Below are 23,641 nucleotides of genomic sequence, written 5' to 3'. Positions count from 1 at the left end.
TTTTCACCCTAATGGTGGGACTCTGTACCCCGTCTTTCTTGTTGTTTTTTTTCCTCAAGTTTATTCATCCTCTGTTTCAAAAGTACTTCCCTGGTATTCTGAGGCGAATTGGAATTGGTCCTCACTGTTATGCTCGCTGTTTGTTGAGATGTTTGGTTACCTCCATAGCAGATATATAATGCTACTATTTCAATGTTTACTAGGTAAATAAGTAAGTAAGTAAGTAAGTAAGTTTATTGCCCAGCATTTGCTCCAAGTACAGCCATCTCCAGGACATTCTTAATATAGTGTTTCCAAACGAACAACCTATTAAAAAGCAGTTCTTCAGATTTTCTCGAGGCAGATGACCTCTCAGGCTCTACTTCTTACCTAGAAAACTTCACCATCTTTAATGACTCAGCAATAATAGCTATAGGCGTGGCTGAGAAACTGTGAGTGAGCTCAGCTCTCTTGATCCCATTCTCAGGTATATACTATAAATTATATGCACTGGCTAGATATCATAGGCAAATAGGCCTCCATGCTCTTGAAATACAGTAGATTTACTAAATGACAGCCATTTTAATTACTGCTTGACTCACAAATTCAATAATTATTATACAGCAATAATATTCCTGTCTTCTCTTCTGGAACTTCTGTACTGCTTCCTGAGTGACGTTCCACTTATGCATGTCATGATACGTAAATATGCTTCTGTACTGAAAAAGAAAGGGAATCTGACTATATAGAAAACATTTGCAATGTGAAAAATTGCTAGGATTGGCCAGGGGAAACACAAAAGTGTGGGAACAAGTCTAGTGTATGTATGTTTGTGCGATGTTTGTATGTATGTGTCGTACGTATGTGTCGTACGTCGCTCGATTGATTCAAACAAAACTTACGATTTATACCTCACTCAAGGAAGTTAATGGATCTACGTACATCAATCTATGCGAGTGAAGCTTCGCTCGCCTTCAATAAAAGTGATGGTGTTTTTCTGCGTGCATGTTTGTCGCGTTGTGGGCTCCTCTATAATAATAATTACACAATTAAATTGATCTACTGATTAGATAAACAAGAGCTATATTGTTTGTTTTGGGAGACTGGGCATTTCTTTAGGTAGCTATGTACTTATTGTAAGATCAATGGCTAGTTGTGAGCAAAGAACTATAGAGCAAGCTTCCCTTCATGAAACTCCTGCACTCGATGCCAGCAGAGATACCACTGAAGCTACACCACCCGTGACAAGTAATCGCAGAAAATATGGCAACAAGAAAAGTGTACTAATCAAGTCAAAGGCTCCAATAATGATTCTGTGTTGCATGGACAGTATTAATGTCTTTGATCTATGGTATTTTTCTGAACCCTGAAGTTTACATATTCTTTATCGGTTACACCCCATTCGGTCTTGCAACCGACGAAATAATAATAGGGAGTTGCATATATGCTGTATTTGCTTTCTGGCTTCTCTTCTATCTTCTAGCCGGATACTTGGCAGATGTTCGATACGGCAGATATAAAGTTGTGAAATGTAGTGTATGTACTGCGTGGTGTGGACTCTTGACTGTGGTTGTTATCGGTGGTATTGTGAATGCTATTATTCTACCAATTATGTTAAGTAATAAAGATCCATATGATTCTTACGGAGGGCCTTTAGCCATTTCACTATATGCAATGGATGGTGGACTAGCATTTTTTCTTCTTATCTCCTTGTGGATTTCATTTGCTGCATTTTTAGCCAATGTTATTCAGTTTGGGGTTGACCAATTAAATGATTCTCCTTCTAGAGACAGCTTTCTTTTCGTTCACTGGTTTCTTTTCACACTGTATATTGGAATAAGCTTTGGAAAACTGGTATGGAGCTCAGCTATAGTCACTGGTTTCTTAAGCCTTTCTATCTTTGGACTCGTTTTGTTAGTTGAGCTATTTTGTATATCAGTAACATTCTGTGTTGCTAAGCGCAGGTGGTTTGTTATCAACACTGGCATTGGCAACCCTTACAAAGAGGTTGCAAGAGTTGTCGATTTTGCAAGAAAAAACAAGATTCCTATTCAACGCAGTGCCTTTACATTCTGGGAGGATGACATACCCACTGGACTGGATCTAGGCAAAGATAAGTATGGAGGACTGTTTACTACTGAGCAAGTGGAGAATGTGAAATCATTTTTTGGAATTGTTATCATTTTACTTTCACTTGGGCCATTCTTTATGGTTGATATTGCTGCAGCCCCGTTTCTAAGGATACTGAGGAATCACATGGAGCTGGAATATGATTCCTTATATACACCTATTATTTTGGTGCAAATCATTTTTTACTCTATCTTTGCTAATGGTTGCAATCTGTATCCCCTCTTTCTCGTTGTTTTTATTCCTATTTTTCTCAAGTTTATTCATCCTCTGTTTCAAAAATATCTCCCTGGTATTCTGAGGCGAATTGGAATTGATCTTTGTCTTATCACTGTTAGTCTATTTTGCTCACTGTTTGTCGACACCATTGGTCACCTTCTCCCTAGTGGCCATAATGCTAGCTCAATGTTTGATCCTTTTAACTATACAACTAATAACGAAACGGCTCCAACACTTCATCTCAGCCCCTTCATTCTCATTATTCAGCAAGTCCTTGTTGCTGTGGCCTACGTATTTATCTATGGTGGAGTGTTTGAATTCATCTGTGCTCAAAGCCCTCACTCTATGAAAGGATTTCTCATTGGAATTTTGTTTGCTATTAAAGGACTTTTTCAGTTGATTGGTGTTCTTGGAGTTCTTTTACCGTTTAGTTTCTGGCAGACCTCCCCTAAAGCTGGACTGGTTTATTTCCTGGTGAACATTTTTATTTCAGTCGCAGGTGTTGTGGTTTTCATAATAGCAGCGAAGAGGTATCAGTATCGGCAACGTGATGAACTTTGTAATGTAAGAAAGTACATTGAAGAAATTTACGAGAAGGATGTTAATCACAATCGGGAATTTGAAGATCTAGATGTTCACTTTAGCGATTCTGACTCAGAGACCCAATGACTGCATGTGTAGTAGCGAGATATTTAGGTTTAGTGAATAAATTATTGTTGTTGAAATACGATTGTTATAATTTAGTAGTGACCTTTTAAATTACTCCTCCCTTGAGACAACTTCAGTAGTGATAGCAAGGTAGTCAACAATAATTATTGTCTAAAATACTATTCCATTGTCTACTGGTGGGGTACCTCAATGTTGTTGGCAAGAGCTCCACCTTCAATGCCCTCATTCAGTGCAAGGAGGTCGGTCTGCCACTCCAAACACTTTCAAGTAAGCTTAATATTTATAATATTATTGTGTAACTGTGCCATAGGGTTTAATACAAGAAAAATGAGGAGTCCTCTCCCAGAAATAGTCGTGAGGACTTTCTGAGGTGTATTTTAGGTTGATTATGTGCTTCAAACCATTAAACTAATTCTTTTAAAGGGAGAAAAATCAATAAATCCCTTGAGAATGGCATCTGCAGTGGTATATAGGTCATGCACTGACACTATCACAGCAGAGTTAGCAAGGAATCAAAGCTATGTTTCTTGGATAATAACATATTTTGATATGAATTCCCAAATTTCTATATAGAGGGGGGACTCTTGGGCTGAAAGGGAAATCCCAGGGCACCCCCACTGTCTTTGAAACCCTGTATGGGAATGTTACCCCATTCATGCGGCAGAACGCAGCAGGGGGGTAGAATGATCGGTGTGTGTGTGTGTTGGTGGGGACACAAAAATGAGCTGTTGAGCGAACTAGATTCTTTCATAGACTGCTATATAGCCTCGATCCCAGGCTCTTTAGTGAAAAGAGGGCCTGATATCCATTGTTTGCGCGTGGGTGGATAATTGTAAAACATACAGTATACTGACCAAGATTCTTGGGGCGATTGACGTATGCACAGACAGTGTATACCAGGCTGTTTTTCTCCTTTGAGAGCGGCCTGGAGTCGAGGCTAATAGGCTGCTTTAACTTCATCGACAGTAGTTGAAAAAGGATAGGCTAGTTATAGTTGAAAATTGCAGATCTATGGTAAAGTCAAAACTAAATAGTAACGAGTAGGCTTATATCTTAAAAAATTTCCTTTTTTTAGAGACGAAAAAAATTGATCTGCACAGTGCAGTCTGAAGGCATGACTGATATAAGATGATGGAATATTATTTTATCAGTACAGTTTGATTCGGTCGATCCTAAAAACTCCATTCCATTCAATACCAGATGTCATCAGCCCCACCGTTCTTCATAAAACTTGTCAAACACTGAGTAGTTATAGGTATCCACCATGGGATGACTAGACAAGAGCCAGAAGAAGCAGAGCTTTCATGAGCTTGATGAGCTTGATACAGAGCTTGATAATTGATCATGCACAGGAAGCCATCTTTGAGGAATAAAATTCAAAGGTCAAAGTTTGGACTATTGTTTAGGAACTGTATTAAAGAAGACCATGTACCAATGGCTAGTTGTGAACAAGGAACTATAGAGCAAGCTTCCCTTCATGAAACTCCTGCACCAGATGCCACCACTGAAGCCACACCACTCGTGACAAGTAATCACGTCAAAAATAAAAGTGTGCTGTTCAAGTCAAAAGCTGCAATAATGATTTTGTTTTGGACTGCCTTAATGTCTTTCATCTATGGTGGTTTTCTGAACCCTGAAAATTACTTCTTAATGACTTACCTATTGATGGGAGAACCTAGTATATTCTCATCAGTATTTAACAGTGAAATAATAGATAGTTGCATATATGCTGTATTTGCTTTCTGGCTTCTCTTCTATCCTCTAGCTGGATACTTGGCAGATGTTCGATATGGCAGATATAAAGTTGTGAGGTGTGGTGTGTGTACCACGTGGTGTGGACTCTTGACTTTTGTTCTTATCGGTGGTATTGTGAACGCCATTATTTTACCAATTATGTTTACTACAACTATTGATTCCTTCGATTCCATATTTTTATCATTTGTAGTAGTGATTGGTATACTTGGACTTTTTCTAATTATCTCCTTCTTGATTGCATTTGCTGGATTTTTAGCTAATGTTATTCAGTTTGGGGTTGACCAATTAAATGAATCTCCTTCTAGAGACAGCTTTCTTTTCATTCATTGGTTTCTCTTCACACTCTATGTTGGAATAAGCTTTGGGAAACTGGTATGGAGTGCAGCTAATGCCACTGGTTTCTTAAGCCTTTCTATATTTGGACTTGTCGTCTTAGTTGAGCTGATTTGTATACCTGTAACTTTCTGTGTTGCTAAGAGAAGGTGGTTTGTTATTGGCATTGTCATTGGTAATCCTTACAAAGAGGTTGCAGGAGTTGTCAACTTTGCAAGAAGAAACAAGATACCTATTCAACGCAGTGCCTTCACATTCTGGGAGGATGACATACCCACTGGACTGGATCTAGGCAAGGACAAGTATGGAGGACCATTCACTACCGAGCAGGTGGAGAATGTGAAATCATTTTTTGGAATCTTTATCCTTTTATTTTCAGTAGGACCATTTTTTACGGCTGATATTGCTGCAGCACCTTTTCTCAGTATACTTAAAGATCACATGAAGGCTGAGAACATTTTATTGTTTAATACTTTTTCAGGCAGCAATTACATAGTGGACTCTATGTTCACTAATGGTGGCACTCTGTATCCCGTCTTTCTTGTTGTTTTTGTTCCTATTTTTCTCAAGTTTATTCATCCTCTGTTTCAAAAGTTTTCCCCTGGTATTCTGAGGCGAATTGGAATTGGTCTTTGTCTTGTCACTGTTAGTCTGTTTTGCTCACTATTTGTTGAGATGTTTGGTCACCTCCCTAGCCACTATAATGCTACTATTTCAATGTTTGATCATGGACATTTTGTAGTTGATAATAATAACTCTTTTGTTTTTTATTTTATTGGTGCTCCCTCCCTTAATCTCAGCCCTTACATTCTCATTATTCAGCAAGTCCTTGTTGCTGTGGCCTATGTCTTTATCTATGGTGGAGTATTTGAATTTATCTGTATTCAAAGCCCCCACTCTATGAAAGGATTTCTGATTGGAATTTTCTTTGCCATTAAAGGACTATTTCAATTGATCGGTGTTCTTGGAATTCTTCTACCTTTTAGTATCTGGCATGGCTCCCCTTTTGTTGGACTGGTTTATTTCCTGGTGAACATTCTTATTTCAGTCGCAGGTGTTGTGGTTTTCATAGTAGCAGCAAAGAGATATCAGTATCATCACAACCGTGAATTTGAAGATCTAGATGTTCACTTTGAGTATGATTCTGACTCGGAGACCCAATAACGACTGTATGTGTGCAGTGATGTACACATGTACTGTGATATAGAACTATTATGCAGATAGTTAGGTAAGGTAGTCAAGTTTGTTTGTATTTGAGTGAGAACTTGAATTAGCTATAATTATGTGTCAGTTGCGCATGCCCAGCGAGGTATATGCAGCACCTTTTCTTAGTACACTGAAAGCGGAGACTTTTAGTGATTCAGAAGACATTCTACACTTTGTACCTTGTTGTTTTTGTTCCTCAAGTTTATTCATCCTATTCCAAAAGTGCTTCCCTATAATTATATATATAATTATAGCTGGTATTCTGAGGCGAATCGGAATTGGTTTTTGTTGTCTGTTTTGCTCACTTTTTGTCAACATGATTGGTCACATTCTCCCTAGTGGTCATAATGCCACTTCTGTGTTTGCTCCTTAGAACTCTTAATAGAATTCTTGTTGATGAAGCACCATGTGGAAAATGCCTCACTGCATGACTTCATTGGAGTTGTACTCTGGCAGACATAGTCACCGCTGGACAGGAATACAATAAGTAATCCCTTCATCTTATTATAGGCCCTTAATTCATTCAGCAAGCCCTTAATTATTGCTGTTGCCAGTTTATCTATGGTGGAATGTTTGATTACATCTGTGCTCAAATTAAGCCCTCACTCTATGAAAGGATTTCTCGTTAGAGTTTTCTTTGCCGGGTATTTCGTGTTTTATACCGTTTAGTTTCTGGCAAGGATCCTGTTATGTTGGACTGGTTTATTTCCTGGTGAACATTCTTATTTCAGTTGCAGGTGTTGTAGTTTTCATAGTATAGCAGCGAAGAGTATTGTCAACTTGATGAAGAGATTGCAATGTAAGAAGATACATTGAAGAAGTTTATGAGAAGGATGTTAATCACAATCGGAATTTGAAGATCTGGTAAATTTGTTGAAATAATCTATTTGCATTGTGTTCAGCCCCAGAAGTTATGTGGTCAATTATGGCTTCATTTATGCTTTATGTGGTGGACAAGTATTCCTGGGACTTCTGCATGGAAAATGTTATCTCTTAGCTGGTTGGAGCTTACCAGCTCTACAGCATATCAATAGAAGCGCTTTTTAACAAGGAATCCAATGGTATATGAAACTTTGAATTTCAGTGAAATATGACAAAGTTATGACAACTTTATGAAGGTCAAACTAACACCAATAGTTGTGACCTTTTGTATGACTTCTCCCATGGGACAATATTGTAGTGAAACAATTTTAGACAAGGTAGTTTTAGTATAGCAACAATAACTAAAATACTATTCCATTGTCTACAGGTGGGGTACCCCAATGTTGGCAAGAGCTCCACCATCAATGCCCTCATCAGGGGCGTTTCTAGAGATTGAAGCAGGAGGGTGCTCAAAAGTACAGAAAAAAAATGGAGCCGCACGCATAGCGCGCGCGATTTTACGCCCCCGCATTTATTGCGGCGTATCTTTCATACATCCAGCTCCTCCCCCATGCAGCCTTGCAGCAAAAAAGTACAGCACACTGCCCAAGAAAAGAGTGGCTCCTACTATTCTCCTCTAGAGCTTCTCTCTTCCATTCTAGTTCTGTTACTATGTTACTAGACAAAGCATCTAGCTACAATAATTTTTCTGTGTATCTTCTTGTAAATGACAATATAATGTATAATGTTGTAGTTTGTAGCCCAGAGTAATCTATAGTACCGGTACTATAGCTCATAGTTCCCTGCTAAATACACTCAAATGGGATCTAATGCATGCATAGCGTGATAATAAGACATAATTATGAGTCAGTCATCTTGTAGGATCTCCATGCACTATTCTTCTGGGGTACATCCTAGCAAACTGGTCAATCACAATGTGGGGATGTCCAGTCATTCTAGTGTTAGTCATTGCTTCTCAGTATCTCTCAGTGGAGCAAGAGGTGACTGGGATAGTGCAGAGGATCTATTATGCATGCAATTAGCATTACATAACAACATTGGAATGGCAATACTGATTGCACATGCTCAATTGGGCGTGGTCATGACTTGTAATCGTGTCAATGAGATAGAGCTGCACAGTTAGCTAGCTAGCTACTGAGTGATTAGCCTCGACTCAAGTCCGCTTTACAGCGGCCTGGTATACCTTGTATACGCATGCGCGAAATAATTTATATATTTATCAGTATTACACAAGTGATAAAATCGGACAAAGTACACAAAGGAAAAATACTTAAGACTGCGTGGTTGGTGGTAGAATGTTCAAGACAATGGCAGCCACCAGAATATGCAGATTGTGCAACATTGTTACTTCTACTCGCTGCTCAGCTCTGTTTAGCAAAGAGTCTGTTCAAAGATGCCTTCCAGACAGACTTGGCAAACTGCTAGAGCTGCCAGTTAGTGAGTGTGATGGGCTATCTTCATACATTTGTAGAGCTTGCACAAACAAATTCCAGTCTCTGGAGTCTAAACTTAAAGCCTTTAGAAGTATGGCTAAGTGTGGTTTTGAGCAGGGTCGAAATAAGGCTTCCATCTGTAGTCCTATGGTATCAGGTAGGAAGAGAACTAAAGACACCAGTGGGCTTGAAGCATCACCTCACACAGTCCATGCTAGACCTCTAGCAAAACGTCTGACAGTAGGAGCACCTGGAAGAAGGCTTGCTTTCTCAACCAGGGAGGAACGTAGGTTGATTGCAACAAATCATATATGTAGATGACAGGAATCATCTCTTTTTCATAGCGCACACAGACTGTCCTCGTCAGCCACCGCTGTTAGAGTTGACCAATCTCGAGCAGTTTTCTTCTGTTGACGGTATGTTAAACCACCTACAAACGAAATGAACGTAAATTAATATATAGCCATTAACTTAAAGGTTCAGAAGGTGTTGCAAGAGATATTTCCAAGCCTGGTTCGACTGAAACAGTTATGGTGAGGATAACAGATCTGATACTGTAAACACACCAAAATCACACTAATTAATTAAACAATATACAGATCACAGTGAGCTCACCCAGTACAGTGACTGCGGAAGTAGATGAAAGTCTCCAGAAATTACGCCAGGCACTGAATAGTGGCAACATTCAGTCTATTGCCAAGGCAGCATTTTCTTGCCCTTCACTGAAGGACCAATTGGTAGAGGGTGTGGTGAAAATTCTTGACGACGAATGTTCCACTCTATGTCGTAACTCTGGGGAGTTTGTCTCTCTATTTCACCGGGTTCCAATTGACAATGTGGAAGCGTTATCGTGGAAACAGGCTGTGTCTGAACTACAGCGAAAGTGTCCGATTCTATTTAGGCTTATCCAGACGATCGTAGGACGTTCAGATCATAGGAACTTGCATAAACGCAGAGAGAGTCACTACCCTGGGATGTGTATGGCCACAGCAATTCTCTTGAAAGAGCGTAACACAAGAATGTGTGGTATTCAGTCGTTTCTGTCTCTCGTACTCTTCAACTGTAGAGTAAACAAAAAGGTTTGTACATGTACATGTACATGTATGATGTGTGTCCACTACGTATTTTCAGATACAGGTATAATTATTATATCACAGAGAGGGATTGGAAACGGAAGTTACCTTGCCACGTTAGGCCAGGGTTTAATCGAGGCTACAAAATGTATGTATGATTGTAACGTTAGTAAAATCTAGACTAGATAGTGCCTGCAGTATACTCCCAACTGTCACCTGAGGAACGTATGGATTGACACATGCAGTACACTGATAATTAAGCATTACCATTAGCTAGAAGCATACTCATAAAGATCTCAGAGCATGACACTCTTTGTAGCTATTTTGAAAAACGTATTTTTTCCAAAGGATGCTCACCATTATAGAGGGCATGAGAATGCATGTTGTTTTAGGGGGGCTTTGAATGCATTAATTGCAGTGGTCTTAATTCCAGAAACATCGTTTCCCCAAGTGCTGCACAACCGTACACAGATTTAAAAATTAATGTAACGCGATGCTACCTCCGTTTCCAATCCATCTCCTCTTATATAATTATGATTACATTGAATTACTCACAGGTATACTCCAGGCTGAATCATCTTAGTGTCACTATCAGTTACTGTGCCGTGTTGAAGTTGGTCACGAAAATCAGCAAGCTGTACCAACGTCCTATCGATGCCTGGATTGATGAGGGTGCATGTTTCAAGTTCGTGGGGGATAACGTTGCTAAAACAAAGGGCGTTAGAGACATACGTATAGTGACCATCATGGTGAGCTAGTGCAAATGTACAGTTTGTTGGCAAAGGACCATCTCCAGTCTCAACCTTTTCCCCCCTAACCTGGGTTCCCTAAAAATAACTCACTTCCTTCCTACAAAGGCCGACATTGAGGGCATCCAAGAAAATTTGGTCGTTCTAGTCGGTCGAATACTGTGCGAGTACATCAAGCCCCTCCAGCGGTACAAACGGTGTGTTGTCAGTCACATTAAGCACCCCCACAGTACAGAGATGGCCAAAAAACCTGAGGTTGTAGTCCTTGATGTTCTACACAAGAATGAGGCAAAGGCCGCAGACATGATAGACATAATGATCGAGAAACATTCATACTTGAAAGATTCTATTGAACTTACTGTTATGTCAGGTGGCGATCAGATGACTTGTGAAAGACAGCGATGTAGCAAAAAACATATGGACGATTGGAGCAGTTAGAGCCTTGTATAGAGGACTGGCACTGCCTTATGAGTATTCTGGGGGTAGGTGAAGCACTCACTTGGACTTCTTATCGACCCCGTTGTTTCCACTGAGTATACCAGCAGGAACACCACGATCATGTAGACTAGTCACTTGATCTACCATTAGAGACACTAGGGGACAATACTACGCTCACTAGGAGGAGAACTAATTCTATCCAGCTTCTTGTCGAATAAAAAAGGCAAAGTTTGGTAGCAGATAGACTTTCATATCCAGTAGGAACCCACAGGAAAACATCATTCCCTTCGTACAGCATCCATAGAGTGTCAAGCTGTTTATCCCTCAGAACTAAATGACTTCTCTTCACACAAGAAAGGGCATAAGCCAGAGCGGAAGAGAACTCAGTGTCAGTCGAGCTAGTCATCTTTGCTATATGTAAAGTGTGTAACACGGACCACTAAAATTAGAATACAAAATAGTATACGTGTTTATTTTACTGACAGTATCCACAAATAAAACAATCCCATCCAAAACCATCAAACACAGGCATCGTCTACCTTATCTTACAAACAACCTCATGAATGCTGTTAAAAGAAAACTCAAACTCTTCAAACAAGCTAAGCTACTCAAATCAGAGCTAGCATGGTCCAAGTACACCAGTGCTCGGAACAAAACGTTGGCTGCCCTGAGATCTGCAAAATCCAAATTCTTTAAGTGCCTAGCAGGAAAACTGAATTCCCCGAGAGATTTCTGGTCAGCATACAACAAACTCTCTCCGTCAAAAAACAGGACACCAGCTGAACTGAAAAACAATAATTCTACAGCAACAACCTCGCTCGAAAAAGCTGACATGCTGGAACAGTGCATTTGCCTCATTCTTTACCTCACCAACTGCATCCTGCAGTACTCCTGAGGAAATGTCAACACCTAACTGCTCACTCAGTGACATTGAGTGCACCCAAGAGGAAGTCCACCATCTCTTATCTTCTTGCAAACCAAATACTGCCTCCGGTCCGGATGGCATTTCTAGCCAGATGATCCGAGGGACTGCTACTGCCATTTCCCCAACAATCACCAAGATATTCAATAGATCGCTCAAGCAAAGCAGAGTCCCTGACCTGTGGAAAGTCTCCAATGTTACTCCTATTCCGAAGGATGGGGATCCAACTTCTCCTAGCAACTACCGACCGATATCTCTCCTATCATTAATCTCAAAAGCTCTGGAAAGGATTGTACACAAGAGAATCTCAAAGTTCTTATACTCAAACAAGCTCCTGTCAAACTGCCAGTTTGGCTTCAGACCAAAATCCTCAACTCAAGAAGCCCTCCTATCTGTCACTAACGGCTGGCACAAACTTCTAGAAAATGATCACCAAGTGGCAACTGTGTTCTTTGACGTCAAGAAAGCATTTGACTCAGTACCCCACCCACAGATCATATCCTCTCTCCAAGTCGTAGGCATTTGTGGCAACCTACTGCATTGGATAAAAGACTATCTTACCAACAGAGAGCAAAGGGTAGTCCTGGAGGGAACTATGTCAGACCCTGTTGCAGTGACCTCAGGTGTCCCACAAGGGTCAATCTTAGGACCGCTATTATTCAACATTTTCATGAACTCAATTGCTAACATCAACCTGTCCACCAATGCCAAACTCATTCTATACGCAGACGATATCCTTCTCTACAAGCCCATAAACTCGACAATTGAAACTCAGGACCTACAGGGAGACGTCAATGAAATAAACTCCTGGATGCAATCTCACGGCCTCACAGCAAACCACTCCAAGACCAAACTGCTTACAATAACTCGCTCTACACGCACTATCCCAATGAATATAGATATAAACAACCATAGGATCTCCCCATGTGATACTGTAAAGTACCTTGGTGTTACTATCAATAATGATCTAAAATGGGCATGTCACATACACAACACCTGCAAGAAGGCCAAACAACATCTTGGCTTCATCCATCGCAAGTTCCATAAATCACCACCTCAGATCAGGAACCAGATCTACCGCACGGCTGTTCTGCCTAAGTTAGACTATTGCGGTGCAGTCTGGGACCCTCATCACCACACAGATATAAAAAAACTGGAAAGCGTCCAAAAATTTGCAGGGAAAATTGTAACGAAGCAGTGGAGGGCAGAATACCCTGACCTGCTTGCCTCCTTAAACTGGAAACCTCTGTCATCTCGAAGGAAAAACCAAAAACTGAAAGTCTGCTTTAATATACTTAATAATTTATCTATAATATCTCCCAATGTTTTCACCCTCCATCCTCGCCCTTCCCCCCGTCACCCTCATAATCAAATTATTTTTAAACCATATGTTAAAACCCTAGCCCATAGACATTCCTTTTTTGTAAGCGTAATCCCCATTTGGAATTCCCTTCCCCTAAATGTTATCAGTAGCCCTAGCCCATCTGCTTTTAAATTATCCCTGTCAAAATTATAGCAATAAGTTAAAATTTTTTTTCCTTTTTTCTTTTTTTCACTTAAGTATACCTGCACCTGCACCTTTACTTTTTGGTTATGGACTGACTTCATTATTAGCTTCATTTAGCTACCTTGTCATATCCTGTATGCTTCCTCTGCATCAAACATTATAAAGAAAAAAAAAAAAAAAAAAAAAAATACACGGATTACCCCCTTTTTGGGGTAATGTAAGCGCATGCGCATACAAGGTATTATACCAGGCCGCTTCTAAAGCGGCCTTGAATCGAGGCTACTGAGTGATACGATTAGTTTCATGGTTGTCTGGGAGGACAGGGGGGTGCTCAAGCCCCCAAAGCCCCCCATTGTACACGCCACTGCTCATTCAGTGCAAGAATCCAAGGAGCTTAGCAATGCAATCGGCGATCACATAAGAGCTCCACCATCAATCTCCTCATTCAGTGCAAGGATCCAAGGAGCTTAGCAATGCAATTGGCGATCACGGTGCATGAATTTGTCCATTGTATTACTGTTACATGCAGTATTATGCTCTATATCTGTTCTCTTTCTCCCTCCTTGTAGGGAGGACAGGGCTCCTCCCTACCATCCTGCCATTCCTCTCAACTTCGTCAACGAACAACCACAGGCTATATTTGCTATAGGATACGAGATACTATGCTAGTCCCACTCTTGTTCTCTCTAGACTATCAGTCAAGAAACTACTGCTGAACTCTCTCAAAGTAGCCATTGCTCAACTTATTAGAGTTCATTGTTAGTACATGTGCGCTGTGTACATCTCTAGAATCAGTTCTGTCTTTTGTCTTTTGCCATTATTGCAACATTGTGTTATTAGAAGATTATCGGTGTGAAGTGATAACACATGCAGTCATGAACATGGAACATGGATGGCATAATACCGTATAGCGGGTATATTTTAAGGGTATAAATGTTTGTGGTTTTCGCGGATTAGGCATGAACCGCAAATTTAATATTGCATGATACCGTATAGCGGGTATATTTTAAGGGTATAAATGTTCGTGGTTTTCGCGGATTAGGCATGAACCGCAAATTTAATATTGCATGCATGCATGCATGCAGCAAAAAGGCACTATTCTACGAACATTATAATTATAATTATCTGCAAAAACCTTTCTAAAGGCATTTCCGCGAAAATTTATACCCGTACCCTCGAAATATACCCGCTATACGGTAGTTATGGAGTATATAAATTAATCAATATGCTTTGGGTGTTACCAGGAGTGTATGTTAGAGTAAGTGCATCCTTGTGTTACCAAATAAGAGCGAATGATGGCTAGCCTCGATTCCAGACGCTTCTCTTCTAGGCAAAGAAGGGTGTGGCTGCGCATGGGCGTTGCTTCACCCTCGTGTAGTCAACTCAGCAAAACAAACACGTACATGTACAGTATTTCTTGAGAGACATGAGCCAACCTGGAAAGAAAGGTGGGAAGACTGGTCTGGGGAAGGCCATCATCAAGGACAAAAACAGAAGGAGAAGAGGTGCTGGAAAAGCACAAGCAGACAGTTGGGTGAGACTTTGTCTATGATATCAAGTCCAAGAGATAGCTAACTGCATATAGTAGATATATCTACACTTTTAATACCAGCTAGAATGTATCAATTATCATCATCAAACCAATGTCTATTCTGTCTGACGCACATAGCTAGCTTACCAAAGAGTATTCAATTCCCTGTAGTTGCATAGCAGTGAGTTGGAGGATGGGTACGAGTGGGGTCGCCTGAACCTCCGCTCTGTGACTGAGGAGAGTAGGTTGGACGAGTTCCTCAACACCGCTAAACTGGCAGGAACTGAATTCACAGCAGGTACGCTGTGCAGAGCACATAATTTTTGTATTTAGCAAAACTACACAATGATTTTAATGCCTACACTCGATCTTAGTAGTTTATATAGTTTGGAGGTTTGTGTCTCATTCTTTGTCATTGCAGAGAAGCTGAATATACGGGTGGTGGACTTTAGTGTTTACACGGGTCTGCCCAGTGCATCAGAGTATGCAGAGATCGAGCAAGCTCAGAAAGATCATCAAGAGTTCCTATGCATCCCCAGAAGGTAAGGTATAGTATCAGAACACACAATAATTATGCCTCGAACACACAATCTATAGCAATAAACAGAGAGACTTGTTTTTGGCCCATTATTATAACTTATCAAAAGACCTAATGTGGGATGGGGTGTTGCTAGCTACCTTTGAATGAGAGAATAGAGTAACACGTTGTGCCACTAAGTTCTGTTTTTGTTCCCCTCCAGGCCTCACTGGGACTCCACGACAACAGGAAAAGAGCTGGACCAGTTGGAGAGGGACTCATTCCTGGAGTGGAGGAGGGGCCTCGTGGTACTGGAGGAGAACGAGAAGTTGGTCCTCACTCCATTTGAGAGGAACCTCGAGTTCTGGAGACAACTGTGGAGGGTCATCGAGAGAAGGTGAGAATGATCGAGATAGAGTGTGTTTAGCTATTGCGTGTTCAGTGCTGAAAGTTACGTCAAAATTATGGTAATTCAATAATAATTATAATGCTTGTATTACGTTTAGGATAGATGGAGTGTTATGTCAGAGGAGGTCCGACACGAGTACCTCGATTAGTCACATGTGACCAAGCCTAATAGAGGTACTCGTGTCGTACCTCCTTTGGTGTTACGGTAGATGTGGATTGTCACATGATTGAGTGCTGTATTTTGCTCAGTGATGTGGTGGTGCAGATCGTTGATGCACGAAATCCTCTTCTCTTCCGATGTGAAGATTTGGTAAGCTCAACAAGTTGTTTTGTGATCTCTTATTGTTTTGTACCATTTCTCCAGGAGAAGTATGTGAAGGAAATAAAGTCTGAGAAAGTGAATGTAGTGCTCATCAGCAAGTCCGACCTATTAACACTCAAGCAACGGTGAGAATTAACAATAATATCATTTTGACTGATTGGTATCACAACTTTCGCGGAATAACCGTTACAAATGTTTTCTCGGATTTAATTTTTGAGGAATAGCTGCAGTATTAAATGTGTGGTTATAAAAATAATTAATGTGTTAGCGATACATGCTTAATCAGCGAAAACCACGAACACTTATACCCTCAATGTGCTCTATACGGTATATAATTATTACCTAATGCTCGTTATCTATAATGCAGGCAAGAATGGCTCAAGTACTTCACTGAAGACTGTCCGTCCCTTACTGTAGCATTCTGGTCTGCTACCATGGAAACTGAGCGGCTGCAACAACTCGAGCTGTTGAATTCACCAAGTCTGAGTCCCATGCTGGAATCAGGATCAGAACCTGACTCCGAGTCATCTAGTCGCCATGACTCCACCTCCTCTGATGAATGTGCAATGGATGACCAGACAATCACTGTCAATGACACCATAGATACTGATACCGTTGATGATGTAAAGACTACAACAATCGAAACCCAAGACACTAACTTTGCAGTAGAGCCAGCACTTGATGAAATTGAAACTAATGACAAGAAGCTTTTAGTCAAAAGTACTAAACCTGCGATTGAAGAGGAAAACCATTCTGATTCAAAAAGTAAACATAATATATATATATGTATCCCTAGCTATGTCCACTTAATAAGCCACTGGTTACATATATAATTATGTCATACACTAGGGATACAAAAATACATTTTTTACGTACCTCTCGAGGTATAGCCTCGCTGGAGGACTTTATCAGTCACTGTACGCTGACTAATTTAGTGTTTTGTTCCCACGTAGTGAGTGATGATGATGACAGAGAAGGAGACACTCGACTGTTAACTGGAGAGGAGTTGGTTGAACTACTGCTGTCTGTCAGTCCAGTACAAGACGGGGGGCTCACTACAGTGGGAATGGTGGGTGGCTGGATTATTATGTCCTGCTATAAATATACTGGTGTACAAAAGTGATTGCAGGATGTTTTTTCTATGTGCATGCATGTAAATCAATCTTGATACCGTATTGCTACTGCGTAACAAATTAAGGACTGGAACCTTCAATTATTGCTGAATCAGTTAATACACAGCCCCGCCCACATTTTTTAATCTGTTTTGTGTGTAAAAATTTACTTATTTTTTAGTTCTAAAAACGGTTAACCGCTACCGCTTTCCTTGCTTTAATTAAAAGTGCTTAAAAAATCCTTAACTCATAAAACTATGTATTTAAACAAAGTTCCACAGGTAGAACCGGACCTGTTGCAGCGCAAGGATTCATCATCGTTGTCTAGCAACCAACCACCTCGCAATTAACATTTGTTAGCAATAATTCACAATTATGCACACAAACACAAACAATATTATATGATGTTACGAAGTGACTGAACACATGATATAGGTATTTAGAATGTTCTCACGGTGACATGGCTCAATCAGGAGAAACTTGTCTGTGAGGTCCTATCAGCAGACGCCCTTTTCCCGGGAAATATTTTCTTCACCTACACACAGGTTTACAAGTTCAGTGGTCGCTCATGATACTTACTTACACCAGGTCCAAGAACATATGGTCCACCTCAAATGCGTCCTCAGGATTCTCAGGCTCAGCTTTCTTTTTAGCTTGACCTTTTGAAAGGAAGCTTCCTACCTAGCTATGATCCCAGTCACTGTCCTCCCACTCTTCAAGGCCGTAGGCATCGATATTCTCACTGTCTAGCTTCCCTAGAACCTCCCTGAGGTTACACTACGAAGATATTGTCAAACGGTCACTTTTCTTTCGACGATTTTGATCGAACTGTACCTCGAAGCAAAATATTAGGAATACTATGTGAAAGAGCAGCTCAATGCGCATGTGCTGGTACCTGCAGCGTGCGCATAGCTCCAACACGGCATGCACAATGATTTTTGAACATTATCGGTAGCCATGCCGACTATAGTCGTCTAAAGTAAGTAGGGAAAGGGGTGAACGTTTATTTCAGCTCTTAATTCTTCAGGTAGCGAAAGATTTCCTCCTCAGTAGTACTGTCTAAGCAGATGTCACGTACACATTCATCTCTGTCACGTGACTGCGATTAGGTTTGGGGGAGTACGGCACGTAAGTGTTGGTGGCCCTCATTCAGCTCCAAGGAATAGAAATAGGCAATACTCCCAAAACTAAGAAAATACCCATAAGTTGGGTGTTACCAAAAGGAGTCCACAGTAGTGGCGGGTCCCATTAAGGAAACTACGTAGTTGCTTTCATAAGCATACTCTTGATATAATAGAATAATAATGGAGACACAGTTGAGCTCCTGTTGGGGTAGCCATGTCAAGGCATACATGAATGAGATGGTGGTGATACTCGCAAACCGTTGTAGTAGTAGTAATTAACATTGTTTAAAGTTGCCTCCGTAGTTCTATACTCATACGTATGAATTCATGATTTCTCTGATTAGCTATGGCTAATATTGTATTGTTGCTTTTATAATGGGTGTAACTCTGCATAATGTAGTGAGCATTTCTTTACTTAGTCAAGTAGCTACACTCACGTACATGTAAGACCAATGGCAAGTTTTGAGCAAGGAACTATAGAGCAAGCTTCCCTTCATGAAACTCCTGCACCAGATGCCAGCAGAGATGCCACTGAAGCCACACCACTCGTGATAAGTAATCACGGGAAATATGGCAACAAGGAAAGTGTGCTAATCAAGTCAAAGGCTGGATTAATGATTCTCTTTTGGACTGCATTAATGTCTTTCATCTATGGTGGTTTTTTGAATCCTGAAGTTATGATCAATGTAATGAATTTATTCGGCCTAACAGAAAATACAGTATTAGCTTGTGGTGTGTATGCTGTGTTTGCTATCTGGCTCCTCTTCTATCCTCTAGCCGGATACTTAGCAGATGTTCGGTATGGCAGATATAAAGTTGTGAGATGTAGTATGTGCACCATGTGGTGTGGAGTCACGACTTTTATTGTTGTCGGTGGTATTGTGAACGCTGTTATTGGACCAATTATGTTAACTAGAAGCGTAGACCCTCTGTACTGGTCTTTAGCCATTTCGCTTGGAGTAATTGATGGTGTTCTTGGATTTATTTATTTTTTATCCTTATGGATTGCATTTGCTGGATTTTTAGCCAACGTTATTCAGTTTGGAGTTGACCAATTAACTGATTCTCCTTCTAGAGACAGCTTTCTTTTCATTCATTGGTTTCTCTTCACACTCTATATTGGAATATGTTTTGGGAAACTGGTATGGAGTTCAGCTATTGCCACTGGTTTCCTAAGCTTTTCTATATATGGACTTGTCCTGTTAGTTGTGCTAGTTTGTGTACCAGTAACTTTCTGTGTTGCTAAGCGCAGGTGGTTTGTTATTGACACTGGCATTGGTAATCCTTACAAAGAGGTTGCAAGAGTTGTCGACTTTGCAAGAAGAAACAAGATTCCTATTCAACGCAGTGCCTTTACATTCTGGGAGGATGACATACCCACTGGACTGGATCTAGGCAAGGACAAGTATGGAGGACCATTCACTACCGAGCAAGTGGAGAATGTGAAATCGTTTTTTGGAATTGTTGTCATTTTACTATCAATTGGACCATTCTTTACGGCTGATATTGCTGCATCACCTTTTCTTGATATACTGAGGAATCACATGGAGGCAGAGAATGGCTTAATTAGGATATATGATATTAGTTTTAGCACCGTTGTTTACTCCATGTTCACTAATGGTAGCACTCTGTATCCTGTGTTCCTTCTTCTTTTTGTCCCCATTTTTCTCAAGTTTATTTATCCTCTGTTCCACAAGTATCTCCCTGGTATTTTGAGACGAATTGGAATTGGTCTTTGTCTGATCTCTGTTAGTCTGTTTTGCTCACTGTTTATCGACACCATTGGTCACCTTCTCGCTAACAGCCATAATACTGGCTCAGTGTTTGGTCCTCAGTTTTATTATGATTTTAACTATACAACTAATAATGGAACTCTTGTTGATATTACCCTTCATCTCTGCCCCTTCATTCTCATTATTCAGCAAGTCCTTGTTGCTGTGGCCTATGTATTTATCTATGGTGGAGTGTTTGAATTCATCTGTGCTCAAAGCCCTCACTCTATGAAAGGATTTCTCATTGGAATTTTTTTTGCTATTAAAGGACTTTTTCAGTTGATTGGTGTTCTTGGAATTCTTTTACCGTTTCGTTTCTGGTGGGACTCCCCTCGAGCTGGACTGGTTTATTTCCTGGTGAACATTGTTATTTCAGTCGCAGGTGTTGTGGCTTTCATAGTAGCAGCAAAGAGATATCAGTATCGTCAGCGTGAGGAAGATTGCAATGTAAGAAAGTATATTGAAGAGGTTTACGAAAAGGATGTTTGTCACAATGTTGATTTCGAAGATCTAGACGTTCACTTTGAGAGTGGTCCTGATTCAGAGACTGAGTGTTAGTAGACTGTTGATGTAGATATAGTTAGTTACCTATAATTATTACTAAGTGTGATTGTAGATAGACCGTTGTATTAACACTGTAGATCTTCGTATCGTTACGAACTCTCCTTTTTGGACAATTTCAGTTGCTCAAAAGGACAGCAAATTGCTGTCCCAATTCTTTTTTGCTCTATGCATAGTATAATTATTATGCCTCGGTGCGCATGTGCAGGTGTATGTCTGTCGTGTAGACCGTTACAGCTGCTCAAGGATCAATGAAGTGCAAGTAAGAGTTTCTATAGGCTTCTAGTCAGGTTTTCGTTTTCAGAAGAGTGCATAGAAAAAATTGTCCCTGGAGTGTTGCTACTCTACTTAGTAGTTAGCTCTGTACTAAAACGCTAGCTATTGGTAGCTGTAAGAGTGAGAAGAGAGCTGCAAGGCTCTGCTGATGCAGCCATTCATTTTAGACTTGGACTTTTTGCATCGATAGTTTTTAACAACAATCATGGTCGATGATTCCGACTCTTTGAGTTTCCCTGTGATTCTGGATTCTGCCTGCATGCAGCAAACCAAAAATGTTCATCATATATAATTTATGTGTATTACCGTATAGCACGCTGTTTTCGTTAGCAATCCTACATGAAAATTAAGTCCACAAAAATTGTTTTTTAATTAGAATTATCTTCTATAACGTACAAAGATTAAGGCGTGGCTTCCGGTAAGCAGTCATCCCACGAACATTGTGCAACGAAATGCTTTTAGAAGTGCCTCAAAAATTTCGCGCTATACGGTATTAGCTTTATGATGCAGCTTTGGCACCTCCACTGAGGCATCAGCACCCACGGTTGTTTAATTTCTTTGGCAGTACTTAAATTACAGGTTTCAAGTAACAATAAAAGCTAGTCTATATTAAGCTATAATTATAATTCCATTGTCTACAGGTGGGGTACCCCAATGTTGGAAAGAGCTCCACCATCAATGCCCTCATTCAGTGCAAGAAGGTCCCAGTGTCTGCCACTCCTGGGAGGACGAAACACTTTCAGGTGAGTTATTGTAGTGAACTCAATGTGGTGTGTTTACCGTATATCTTCTAATTTATCGGACAGCAAAATTTAATTATTTTGGAAATTGTCTGGGTATAATTGGAACAGATTTTTATAGAGCATGGAAGTGTCTAGAACAAGCAAGCAGCTGCATGCGAGCTAGCTAAGTTTAATAGAACAGTGTGCGACTGAATAGTTGCACTAGCTATCTAAAACTAGCTACTCAAAGCCCAAAAGGGTGTCCGGGGTAATTAGAAGTGTCCGATAAATTAGAAGATATACGGTATATCCTTTTTGATACACTATCAGTTTTTTTTACATGAGCATCTATGACCCAATACTACACATAACACTTACACACCTTACTTAAGACCCTGTTCCTGAGCGAGAACCTCCTCCTGTGTGATTGTCCTGGCCTCGTCTTCCCCACCTTTGTAACCTCCAAAGCGGAGATGGTTGTGAGCGGGATCCTACCCATAGACCAGATGAGGGACCATATTCCCCCAGTGTCCCTTGTGGCCTCACGAATCCCACGGCCTATCCTCGAGGAGACCTACGGAATCAGACTACCACACCCCCAGGAAGGAGAGGATCCCGATCGACCACCTTATGCTGAGGAGCTATGTGGAGCTTATGGCTGTAAGTATAATAATTATTATGTCACTATAAATGTATACTCTGTAAACCATTAATTTTACAGCGTTACGTCTCATTAGTGTAGCTCTTAGGGAATACATACTCGGAGTTTTAAGTGTTTCTTTAGATGCCAAATAGCCGGGTACTTTTTGATCGTTGCATCATAATTACAGTAGACTCTCGCTATTCTGGCTCTCTGAAGTACGGCCACCTCGATATACCGGCCATTTGGCTTGGCACGGAATGCTAGCTATATGTTTACTGCACAAAACTCACCCTGAAGTACGGCCACTCGCTATTCCGTTTACCGGCCAGTGCTGGCTGTCCCAAACAAGGTTTTCAATGTAATTTTATACGTATATTTACGGCCGGATATGACGTTTTGGGTGTGGTTTAGCAAATAAAATTGGATTACACTTAAATAGAGAACAGAATGATTCATTATCCTACATTATCCTCGAGACAAGAACCGCAAAAGTAGTCATTTGATTCGAGGTAAGGTCGTTTTTAAGCCGCGGCTATTTCCTGAGCTACAGCCACCTCGCTATTCCGGCCAAGCTGCATGGTCCCAAGGGTGACTGGATTAACGAGAGTCTACTGTATATTATGTAGCATTCCATATTGTATTATTTTCCTCTGCAGATGTCAGAGGGTTTATGACGAGCCACGGTCAACCGGACGGCCCCAGAAGTGCCAGGTACATTCTAAAGGACTATGTGAACGGCCGTCTCCTCTACTCTCACCCTCCCCCTGGTGTCGACCTTGCCCTGTTCAACCAGTTCACCTCTGTCGAGTCGTCTCAGTGTGATGATGATGACTCCGTTGGGCCTGTGACACAAGAAGCCGCTGGTACAGACAAGGTTCGTAGGTGCTGATGTGTACTGTGAGACTGCCTTACTGATATATTAATGTCTTTTGCAGGTACCACGAACAAAGAGTGAATTCGACAAGGAATATTTCAGACAAGTAAGCTCCCATGCATGATTTTAATAACTATTGATGCGTATAACATGTAATGTTGGAGGCTGTGTAAAATCAAGGGATACTAGTGGCTAAGTTTTAATGTTCTCAAAATGTTTGTTATGCAGGCTCAAGTTCGTGTCATCACGAAAAGTGTAGTTCGACAGGGACCAGGCCCACTCACTGACTCTGAGGGAAAGCCTTGGAGGAAGCATAATAATCGGAACAAGAAAGAAAAGACAAGAAGAACTATAGTATACTAACAATAATAATGTATTGTGTTTATGTGTGTTGTGTAAATAGTTATGGATAATTAAATCTTCTTTTTTGTCAACCTCCATTCCAATTCAAGGTGACCAATATAATTTGTATCATGTGCACAAAGCC

At 40.6% G+C, this 23,641-nt stretch overlaps 4 protein-coding genes across 5 annotated transcripts; all 4 read left to right on the top strand.

The window, feature by feature from the left end:
• The first annotated feature begins 767 nt into the window (after positions 1-767).
• On the top strand, positions 768-14,129 carry LOC135333712 (solute carrier family 15 member 4-like). Of its 2 annotated transcripts, none has more exons than XM_064528733.1 (2): positions 768-3,261; positions 13,862-14,129. In XM_064528733.1, exon 1 carries the CDS (start codon positions 1,315-1,317, stop codon positions 2,992-2,994), a length of 1,680 nt encoding a protein of 559 aa, XP_064384803.1. In that variant the 5' UTR covers positions 768-1,314; the 3' UTR covers positions 2,995-3,261; positions 13,862-14,129. The 2 variants fall into 2 exon arrangements, with proteins under 2 accessions (XP_064384803.1, XP_064384802.1); XM_064528732.1 differs by lacking the exon at positions 13,862-14,129 and adding an exon at positions 7,538-7,679.
• LOC135333699 (solute carrier family 15 member 3-like) lies at positions 3,288-7,538 on the top strand. Its single transcript, XM_064528719.1, has one exon. The coding sequence runs from the start codon at positions 4,339-4,341 to the stop codon at positions 6,244-6,246; it is 1,908 nt and encodes a 635-aa protein (XP_064384789.1). The 5' UTR covers positions 3,288-4,338; the 3' UTR covers positions 6,247-7,538.
• Positions 14,130-14,664: 535 nt separating the features above from the next.
• On the top strand, positions 14,665-23,638 carry LOC135333698 (large subunit GTPase 1 homolog). The gene is made up of 13 exons (XM_064528718.1): positions 14,665-14,826; positions 14,995-15,121; positions 15,245-15,365; positions 15,564-15,737; positions 15,998-16,058; positions 16,113-16,195; positions 16,438-16,835; positions 17,024-17,139; positions 21,557-21,658; positions 22,030-22,297; positions 22,937-23,154; positions 23,216-23,260; positions 23,383-23,638. Exons 1-13 carry the CDS (start codon positions 14,719-14,721, stop codon positions 23,515-23,517), a joined length of 1,956 nt encoding a protein of 651 aa, XP_064384788.1. The 5' UTR covers positions 14,665-14,718; the 3' UTR covers positions 23,518-23,638.
• Positions 17,170-21,539, top strand: LOC135333700 (solute carrier family 15 member 4-like). The gene has a single exon (XM_064528720.1). The coding sequence runs from the start codon at positions 18,759-18,761 to the stop codon at positions 20,634-20,636; it is 1,878 nt and encodes a 625-aa protein (XP_064384790.1). The 5' UTR covers positions 17,170-18,758; the 3' UTR covers positions 20,637-21,539.
• Positions 23,639-23,641: the final 3 nt, after the last annotated feature.

The sequence above is a fragment of the Halichondria panicea genome, chromosome 3 (assembly GCF_963675165.1).
Source record: "Halichondria panicea chromosome 3, odHalPani1.1, whole genome shotgun sequence".
Lineage (NCBI taxonomy): Eukaryota > Metazoa > Porifera > Demospongiae > Suberitida > Halichondriidae > Halichondria > Halichondria panicea.
Note: the sequence above shows the minus strand (reverse complement) of the source record. Positions and strands in the feature narration are given on the sequence as shown.

Excerpts from the sequence above, each read along its gene's own strand:
- LOC135333712 (XM_064528733.1), top strand. The coding sequence starts at position 1,315 with ATGTCTTTGATCTATGGTATTTTTCTGAACCCTGAAGTTTACATATTC.
- LOC135333699 (XM_064528719.1), top strand. The coding sequence starts at position 4,339 with ATGCACAGGAAGCCATCTTTGAGGAATAAAATTCAAAGGTCAAAGTTT.
- LOC135333698 (XM_064528718.1), top strand. The coding sequence starts at position 14,719 with ATGAGCCAACCTGGAAAGAAAGGTGGGAAGACTGGTCTGGGGAAGGCC. Across the intron at positions 15,366-15,563 it reads TTCCTATGCATCCCCAGAAG|GCCTCACTGGGACTCCACGA; the intron begins GTAAGGTATAGT and ends GTTCCCCTCCAG. Across the intron at positions 15,738-15,997 it reads TGGAGGGTCATCGAGAGAAG|TGATGTGGTGGTGCAGATCG; the intron begins GTGAGAATGATC and ends TATTTTGCTCAG.
- LOC135333700 (XM_064528720.1), top strand. The coding sequence starts at position 18,759 with ATGGCAAGTTTTGAGCAAGGAACTATAGAGCAAGCTTCCCTTCATGAA.